This window comes from Penaeus monodon, chromosome 5, assembly GCF_015228065.2.
Source record: "Penaeus monodon isolate SGIC_2016 chromosome 5, NSTDA_Pmon_1, whole genome shotgun sequence".
NCBI classification, from domain to species: domain Eukaryota; kingdom Metazoa; phylum Arthropoda; class Malacostraca; order Decapoda; family Penaeidae; genus Penaeus; species Penaeus monodon.
This window is the reverse complement of record NC_051390.1, coordinates 11,572,170-11,581,677: the sequence shown is the minus strand read 5'-3', so window position 1 is coordinate 11,581,677 and position 9,508 is coordinate 11,572,170. Positions and strand designations below refer to the sequence as shown.

Sequence of the window (9,508 nt, the reverse complement as noted above, 5' to 3'; positions counted from 1 at the left end):
GACTAAGAGGGAGGGAGTAGAGGTAGTATGGTTTGGATTAGAGGGACGAGATACTGGAGAGATGCAGACATCTTGAGATGGGAGGGGAGCAGAGCAAAAGGAGTTTTGAAATCGGTTTAAAGAAAAATGTGGTCTGAGGGCTTCCTGTGTCCTCACAGAGAAAGGCCGAGTTTGAATCTGAAAACTGCTACCTCATATTCGAGCTTGTAGGCAGCTCTTATAAAATACATTATGGGAGCCACCATAATTGGCACACATGCGTGACTAAAGTATTTGAACGGTCATGACCAGGTTGGGCTGGGTGGTCAAAACATCCAAGATTTCCGACGTTGACGAGGAAGGGGTCAATATGGTTAGACAGGACACCACTAATACAAGATGGAGAAGGGGTGTAATCTGAAGGTTAAATAATGACCTGGGTGAATGATTCAAGACTGGATAGATTTGATTGCAGACATCGAGAAGGGGGTATTAGTATCAGTGGCTGGGTTAGCACTAGGAATTTTAAAGGATTAGTCATTTTAGCTAATTTGATCAAACTATTAGCCAAAGTGGATGAATGCCAACTTATTATTTACGTTATAACTGTGACCAATCAAACTACGCTATTTTCTTTCTCGCATATTCTCCTTTGGCGGAATGAACGGAGATTGTTCGCCGATCGGGTGACTGGTGGTTGCTGAGATCAGCCGAGGAGTTCTGAATGACTCGCTCTCAGGGATTCCAAAGTAAAAAATCCAGCATCAGATCAATATTTATAAAATCACATACGCAAAGCCAAATTGTTTATTTGGAAGACTTATTTTAGTTGAGAGGTAATTCGCTAAATTGGCAATCTTGGCATGAATTAGCCAAAATAGGGTAATTTTCACCAATGGCTATCTGGCGAGTGGCTATCGCGAACTAGAGTGGTCGGAGCTGTGGTTAAAGGAGATCAAATCTAGATAGGCTAGATGAAGGGGGCAAGCCTTAATGCCCCTAATAATGACTGACAAATCCAGCCTTTCATCCTTTCAGCAAGGCTCTCACACCTAAGGGGAAGAAAAAACTTAGGGGTAGGGGTAGGCTTAAAAAAAACGAACAAAAAACAAAACAAAACAGTACAGGTTTATCTAAGAACAGCGTTGCAAGGTATAATAAATGTTATAATAAAATATACATTTAATTGCCTCATTTATTAGCATAACTGTCACTGCTTCACTAAAAGACCGATTGCTAAATATTTAATAACTTTGAGCAGTGATGGCATTCATCCAGTTCTTGTTTTGTAATATGTCCGTGATGATAGTGGTAGACGACTCTCCACAATTTGGCGAACCATATGATAAAATGCCAGCTATGAAATAATGTGTATCTGCGCACCGATAATTTTTACATGACACCGGCTCATCCTCATTTTTCAGGGGGCATACCACTGCTCCACCGCCGTCGCCCTGCAAATATACAGGCTGTCAGTGTTCTTTCATGAATGTAAATATATCCTATTGCAATTTGTAATTGCACAAGAACTTACCACACACGCATCCTTCCCATATTCACCAATGATACACTTTTGATGCTCTTCGTCTAGATTAAAGGATGAATCAAGGGTATTATCCTTGAAGGAATTAAATAGTTTCGCTCTGCATTCATCATGATCCCCAGTGAAAAGGACGGAGACAGACCGCAGGATATTGCTGCCGAAATTTGGCTGTGGGAAAAGAGATTATTAAAGTTCTCGTATGTCAGTGGCAGTAGAGGATTTTCTTAACTTCATTATAATGTCTCACCTTGTACACGTCATCTCCCCAGCCGACAATGAAGCACTTTTTGTGGTCTTTAAATGGTTTTGTAGGTAAACAAACCGGGCTAATATGAGGAGTCTTCGAAAAATCAACTGGGGATGACATCTTCAGCAGGGCTATGTCATGGGCATATGTAGCAGGGTTGAATCTGGAAAAAAAGTCACTCCGCAATAGACAAGACCTTTAAATCAACTTCAAGTCAATGGTATACATTCTTATAAAAACAATACTTGGTTCTAGAACCTTCACACTACACGTCATTTATTCCATTCAGTACAGGAAACTGGCCTAGCATTTGGATTTAATCTCCTTACCCACTGTGTATGTGCACACTTGCAATATTTCGCTCCACAGCTGGGAACAACTCGCCAGTGGTGCCCTGGAGATTCCACTCACCAAGATGAACTTTAAGCCTGTTCACTCTCTCGCCTAGTCAGAAGAAAGTGGATCAGACATTGTCCATACTATAGATTTATTCCAAAACCTTAAAATTGCTGCTCACCAAAAACACAATGAGCAGCTGTGACGATGTGTTTGTCGTCGATTAGTGATCCTCCACATTTGTACCGCACATCCTCCCGCGGCCGCAGATTGTAAAGTTGTGGTCTTCGAAAGACCCGTTCTCTCACTAGTAAAGCCACCTGAAAAACATGAAATTAGCATGTGGATAATTTGTTGGCTATACATGCATGCGCACATTAACAAAATGTGTACAAGTATTCCATCACTACTAACGTTATTGGTAAAAAGATACCTACTGGTGTGCTCCCTGAAGGGGAGCATGATAACTGCTTGCATCATCAGATCAAGAAAAATTCTTTTAAATTATAAATTGACCGGCACGTTGTCATCTTCATGTAGCACGTAGCTCAAGTCCTTGCATGCCCAACCATTTTAATCCCTAATAACATTGATTACAGACTTGAGATCCACTTCACAATGATATACAACTATATAAAATATCAGTGCCGTTTTCAATACCCAACATTTCACCTAAAATGGCCAATCCAGGTTTTTCTTTGATGGACATGAATATATGTACATGGTACATTTTGGTATGCACAAACGTCTTATGCAAATAAGAACCATGGATACAGGTATTTTGCTCAAGAAAACAAAATGCCTGCATTGTCTAAATTGCCTAAATTGCCCAACATCTTTTCATCTTAAAAAAGATGTTTATTGACAAACCTTAATTTAGCGTGTAAACAAACCAAAAAGGTCAGCCTTATCAACTATGTATCATAAGTTTTCGGACTGTCAGCAGTTCTGTTGTCATCCACTAGTACTAGGTAATGCAGTCCCGAACCAATTTCAAGATTCCTTCATTTTAATGAAGAATAAGCAAGCTGAGTATGCCTAACCTTGACAACCAAATAACTTATTACTGCCATCATGGGACAAACCGCACCCTTATGCAATATAATGAAGTTATTGCATTCACTATCACCGTACCACAGCCCATGCTTGGAAAAAAAAATTATAAATATATATAATCTACCATGTAATACCATACTACATCGCTCGTTATCCTTACCTACTTTCCACCTTGCAATCGGCCATTTAGTGACTCAAGTGTATATTGTCGATAGTCATGAACAGGAAGTCCAGGAGATACTCCAACTGGACTGCTAGCTCTGTCAGCTTCGAGCTTTAGTTTGATCAGTAACCTCCCTAGCACAGATTATTTGACTAAACCGGGTATAAGGTACTAGTTTCCATGGGCATCCAAAATGAGCATCAATCTTGACGATTAGCAATAAACCAAACACCCTGCATATGCCTAACTTTCATCAATGCCAGAATGCTGCTGTATCTAAAAGCACAATGCCACAAAATCCCTGGCTCCAACCCCCATACAAAATGCCACAAGCCATCCCCCCCCCCATGCACACATTGCCACAACAACAAAAATTTCATACATACACACCAAATAAAATACAAATAAACTACAAAAGCGTATACTTGCATGCCATGGGAACTCTCCGTAGCTAGTGAAACCTCGGTCATACAGATATCCTGAAGAGACCCTTGCCAGCATCTCCGGACTCTCATGTCGAACACCGCATTCCTGTCAATGTAGAAATTTAATTTCAATACTATATATTTAGCATTAAGCCAGTATCACATTGCATAGTACAAAACAGTCGCCCGCACTATAGGTTTAAATCGACTAATCAACTTCTAGCTAAAGTCGATGTCTGAAATAAAAAAATTAAAGGAACACTCGCCTTACTGTATCGGAAGTTGCGCAGCATTTCTTTTGCATGTGGAGAGAGGATAGGCCCGTAGACGGACTCGTATTTGTCATTATAGAAGTCCATATAGTGTATTATTTCCTTCCGAGCATGTGGGCGAGGTGGGAGTCTTTGTGGACGTTGTGGTCTCCTGGTGAAATGGCGTTGTTTCTGAGGACGATTCTGTCTCCTATAAAGTAGAACAGGGTTAGAAGGAGCACAGGCAAACATTTTACTGTTCTGCTAAGGCCCAATCTGTTTCTACACAGACTAGAAGTTACCTTGGAGGAGCTTCACGTCTTGATCGATCTGAAGACTGGGCCATGACGCAACAGACCATTTGACCCAAACATACAAAATTTTGTCTGCGATCTGCAATTCAGAAAAGTATATAAAAAAAGCTAATGGCAAATGACAAGAAATTGTCTCAAGAGTTCTAAGCAGAGCCTAGATTTGTTTGGCCTCGCTATGCAGAAATTTTCACAAGGGTGGCATATCTGATAACCACTACGCAGTTTAATGCTTTTGCCTTAAAAACGACCTTAAAAAAATAGACATTGTCAAGGATAAAACTACTTCCATTGGTGAATAACACCCCTTAAATTTAAATACATACATGTGCAATATCTGCACTACATATAATGCTCAATTTCTATAGATTGAGCCGCGCATACAGTTTTAGGAGCCATTACCAATCAATATGGCCATTAAAAAGCGTGAAGTGCAATGCGTTTAGGGTTTTACTTGTTGGGACGTTTGGCCGAATTTCATTTTTATTTTCCATTTTCAGTTAGTCTTGCCATAATTCCACCGTAGCCATTGGATGCAACATCTTAATACTACAGTGGTTTCCATATTGAGGACTTTACAATATGCACTTCTACTGTATGCATTACGAATAGCATGAACATGTGCGCACGTACTCCATTTAATATTAATGGTTTTAAAGTAAAGAAAATCAAACACTTTGGTGCTGATTGATTGCTTATCCATAAACTTGTCTGACTCACATTTCCTCTGAAAGTGGCACTCAGTTCCGTAGAATATTCATATTCAGATGATAATAGTTTTGGGAACGCATATAGTACAAGATTGATTAGTACAAGATTAAAACACACTTAGAGACTTTTAGAACCTCTCCGTTCTGACAATATAGAGCAGTTTTGTATTCCTCTGACACATCAAGTTCTATAAACACATACTGGTAAGTACCATAATAAAACGACATTAATACACAAATTCCTCCACCTACCACAGCCAATAAACTAACAACTTTTTAAAGTTTATATTAATGAGGCCTTGGCTCTATTAGGTAAGTTTCTACTGTTATTCATCCCTGGACTTAAAAATGAATATCCCTTAATTGCTTCGAGTTCTGTCATTTCTATCGCATTTGACTCATCACTCGATGAGTGACGTAATATACTTTCCCCGACGACAATGTTCATTCTGTGGATTTTTTTTATAGGGTTGCGCCTGTTGCCGCTCTAAAAAAAAAAAAAAAAATCCATGTACATTTTGGCAATGCAAGTGTTTGCTAAATAACGTCAAATAAGAAAACATTCCAATCTGTTTACCTGCTATATCAAGGTATTAACCTGTTTGCCTGTTTTATCGCCAAATATTTTGGAAGCAATGGCGGTCATTTGATGCTGTAGAGAGGAAAAAAAATTAGCCATCCTAACCGACTACTAATTTCTGCTATTGTTAACACGACACTTGCTCGATACACGTACTTTATTGTATTTGAGTAACATTACCTGCATTTATTTATGATTTGATATTTACTTTGTGCGAATCTTAGGCCTAGGTGTCTCCTGGACCAAGATCAAGGGCAACGAGAGCCGCCACCAGTGATTCCAGAGACTCGGATAGGATCACAACATCGTTGGCAAAGTCAAGGTCTCTGACCCTGATATTGCCCAGTGTTGCTCCACACTGACTGTGTAGTAGCTGCCCATTATCCAGTCCATGTAGGTGTTGAAAAGTTTTGGTGCAGGGAGACAGCCTTGCCTCACCCCTGAATTAACAGGGAAGAAGTTAGACAGGCAACCACCACACTTTACAGCACTTTCAGTACCGGTACATAGGCTTGCTATTAGGCCAACAATCTGTCAGAATCCCCCCCCCCCCCCCCAGAGTCTCGGGATCTCTCGGCGATTCTTGATGCACCGAATCAAATGCCTTTTTGAGGTCGATGTAGGCTGCAAGCAACCCACGACGGCGTTCCACGATCACTCGAAGCGGTAGGATACGGTCTATTGTCAACTTGCTAGGAGTGAATCCTGATTACTCAGGTCTTTGGTGCCTTAGTGGTAATAACAATGTAAAGGTAATTTATTGTATTGGTCAGAGAAAGGTCGCCCAAATAAAAAGCTTAATCATGATACACCAATGAGTGAGTCAAGAAATTGTTCTGATATACCAACCCAGCACTTACGGAGGACCACAACATTCTTGTTTAGGGGATCTGCAGGTCTCGTGTCACCCTCCTCTGAAAACCACTTATTATTTCTTTACTACTCGTGTCTGACCTAGTGTTCCTATACATCACCTGGCATCCGGCAAACAACAGCTATTTAACCCGACATGTTTGTTCATCTGAAGGGGTGGGCAGCAGGTAAGCATTTGGTATGGCCACTCTTATTAGATAAAAGGCGTGTTCTTGTCTCTGACCCGCTAAGCATCGTGTGACCCTTTACCCTTTGGCCGTACCTAACTATAGGGACAGTCTAATGACCTGTCAGAGGAAATGCTACTTGATACAAAATCTGTAAAGGCAAAGAGCATCACAAAGAAAATCAATAACAGTATGCCTGATATTTGAACCCACCAAGTGCCCCAAATGCCGAAAAATGTGATTAGAAACCAAGCAATTCTGACCATTGACGGAAGCCAAGAAAAGTGGTGTTTTGCCATATAAAAGTGTGTAGTTTTACCAGGGGGGTTCCAGGGGGCAGGGGGCTAGGTAATATATAGATCACATTTTCTTAAAATTTAGTGTGAAGAGTGTGCTTCAGTGGATAGCCCCGTTGTATCCATTGCCATGTAATGGGTATGTGCTGAAGGTGTTTCCGACGCCCAGGTGGGCGACATTGATAGAGGAAGTGACAGTTTAACATTAGTGAAGTTGAAAGCTAAGAAAAAAAAAAAAAAAACCTGAATGCAGGTACCAAAGAATCCTGTCAACCCCTGAGGGCACATCAAAATCTGAAAAAATTAAATGGTTACAAGACCTCGGCAACAATCCTCTGGCCATGAAGGTATTCGCTCGCTCCCTGCAGGACTATATTAACCTTATTGGAGGATTAATTGGAGGTATTACCTTCACTATGTGATGAACCAAAAAAGAAAAATATGAATACCTTGTCAGAAACAACAACAACAACAATCTTGAAAATGCGTATGCACTCAATGGAGTTCACAAGGCTACGAGAATGCACAAGGATGGGCAACCACTAAATCGTATCTGTATAATATGAAAAGGAGAGCAACATCTCAGTACATACCACTTTGTAAAATACATGCCCGCCAGCCACATGCGGCCGTGGACATCCCCTGTGATCTGCTATAACTGCATGAGAAGTGGCCATGTACACAAGTACTGCCAAGGAATGTTGCGCTGCAGGACAAAAAAAAAGTACTACATATGCACCAACCTGTCTCATCATGCTTCAGGTGTGGGATGACATGTGTGACTGCCTGGCAGTGGGGGTGCACGGCCCTCCCTGCCCTGGCCCCACCCCCTCCACCCCGTGGTCCCAGCACCGACTGTTGGTGACCAAGGCGGCCCTCCCATCCCAACCTGCGGCCAGCTTGCCGGGAGAGCGCCTAACCGTGCGCTATGTGACGTCACCAGCCACAGACTTCCTACAGCTACCGGCGATTGGGGGTGCAGAGGCCACCAAACTACACAAGGTTATGCAGCTGGAGGAGAAAATGAACAAGATGTTGATCTTCACAGAGGGTGTCTCGAGCCTCAAAGCTGCCACACTCAAAGACCACTTTCCCCCCTCCCTTCCCTCACCCTGAGACAGGGATGACCGCAGGTCTGGCGGGAGAATCCCCCACATAGCCATGTGGCAGAAGTGACATACAAGGTGATGTAAATGTGCTTGAACTTTAAGGAAATGAAAGCTCTGAAAGAAGAAAATAGCTTAATGAAATAAGTGACTCATTGTCGAGATACTAGTGTTACCATTAGTGCTAAAAGAACGAACGAGGAGAATCGAGGTCAGACCAATGATGATAACCAGAATGAGAATGTCAGCACCGACAGCAGCAACGAAATACTTCAGAATCCCTGTGACGGAGTCCAGTGTCGCAACCAGCCCTCCCCCCAGGCACATCTGGCACAGCATCCAAAGGGGTTGTGCTGAGAAATGGAACAAGGCTAAGGCCAAATGTTTGAAATGGTTTAAAGTACTTAAGTTTACGACTACCATCCATATGAAATCCATAATCATGAAGTTTGGAAGCCTGGTTGCGTTCTCCAGTACCACAGAGCTCAAGTTATGTGTAGGACACTTCCTTACCGCCGAACTTGCCTAGGCGAAGGATGGTAATTCGATGCCCACCCCCAAGCAAATACGGGAGTTCACAAGGAACTCCGGCAGGCTCAGGAAAGTCACATCAACGTGAATAATTTAGAAAAAGAAAAAGTGAGCCTAAATGACTCCCCAGGCTACTGGGCCTCCCTACCCAGGGGTTAAAGCCCACAAGGGCTACCCTGGTGTAGAAGAGCTGCGGGTCTGAGGTGGGGTGCTGACTATGCCTACTGTAGTCTCGTGTCACCTGCAAAACAAGAGCACTGAAGGTGCTGGCAAAGCACAATAAATTATCTGTAATTGCAGGTTTTACTTTACTTCAGTTTACTTTAGAAAAACTCAGGAACAACAATGTCAAGCGAGACGAGAGGCCCCGGGCTCCAGGGTAGCTCTTGTGGCACAAGAGCTAGTATTTATTGTTACTGCGTTATGGACAAAGTGTTTACTCATCAAGAGTTCATACACGAGTGGCGAATGTGACTCACTGCTCGTTCCCCGAGCTATAAATACAAGACCCCCAAGCAAGGATCCCATTAATGGGCCAGTAACTGGCCCATTAAGAACCTATTTCCCCCCTCCCTAGATGGCATAACAGGCCCTCAGGTATTGAAAGACTTGCGTACTGATAATTCAAATATTAAAAATCCCTTATACCAATAAAAAGGAAATGTAAAAACCGAAAAATAAAAATTATAAAAAGTTTACGAAAGTTACTTTGCCCAAAACTAAAAAAAAAAGTGCTTAAAAGTAAATGAAATAAAGAAAATGGTTCTGTACTTCGTTTTAAAAAGGTGGTAAAGTGTATAAAATGTAAACAAATGTAATACAACAAAGAAAATATACTAATAAAAAAGACAAAGGTAACATTTGTCTCCACGTGGGTCGGCGTGGGCATCGAGTCAGAACTCCAGGGGAAACTTGTATTTCTGGGCTGGGATGG

The 9,508-nt window shown here is 41.8% G+C and overlaps 1 protein-coding gene across 1 annotated transcript in view; it reads right to left on the bottom strand.

The window, feature by feature from the left end:
• Positions 1-1,156: 1,156 nt before the first annotated feature.
• Positions 1,157-9,508, bottom strand: part of LOC119572974 (ovochymase-2-like) — a 10,167-nt gene continuing 1,815 nt past the window's right edge. Inside the window, exons 2-9 of the mRNA XM_037919943.1 lie at positions 4,303-4,393; positions 4,016-4,211; positions 3,754-3,855; positions 2,287-2,425; positions 2,099-2,213; positions 1,770-1,932; positions 1,514-1,690; positions 1,157-1,433 (exon numbers count right to left, since the gene is read on the bottom strand). Coding sequence (XP_037775871.1) covers positions 1,224-1,433; positions 1,514-1,690; positions 1,770-1,932; positions 2,099-2,213; positions 2,287-2,425; positions 3,754-3,855; positions 4,016-4,211; positions 4,303-4,393 — 1,193 coding nt within the window. The 3' untranslated portion in view covers positions 1,157-1,223. The remainder of the gene's footprint in view (positions 1,434-1,513; positions 1,691-1,769; positions 1,933-2,098; positions 2,214-2,286; positions 2,426-3,753; positions 3,856-4,015; positions 4,212-4,302; positions 4,394-9,508) is intronic.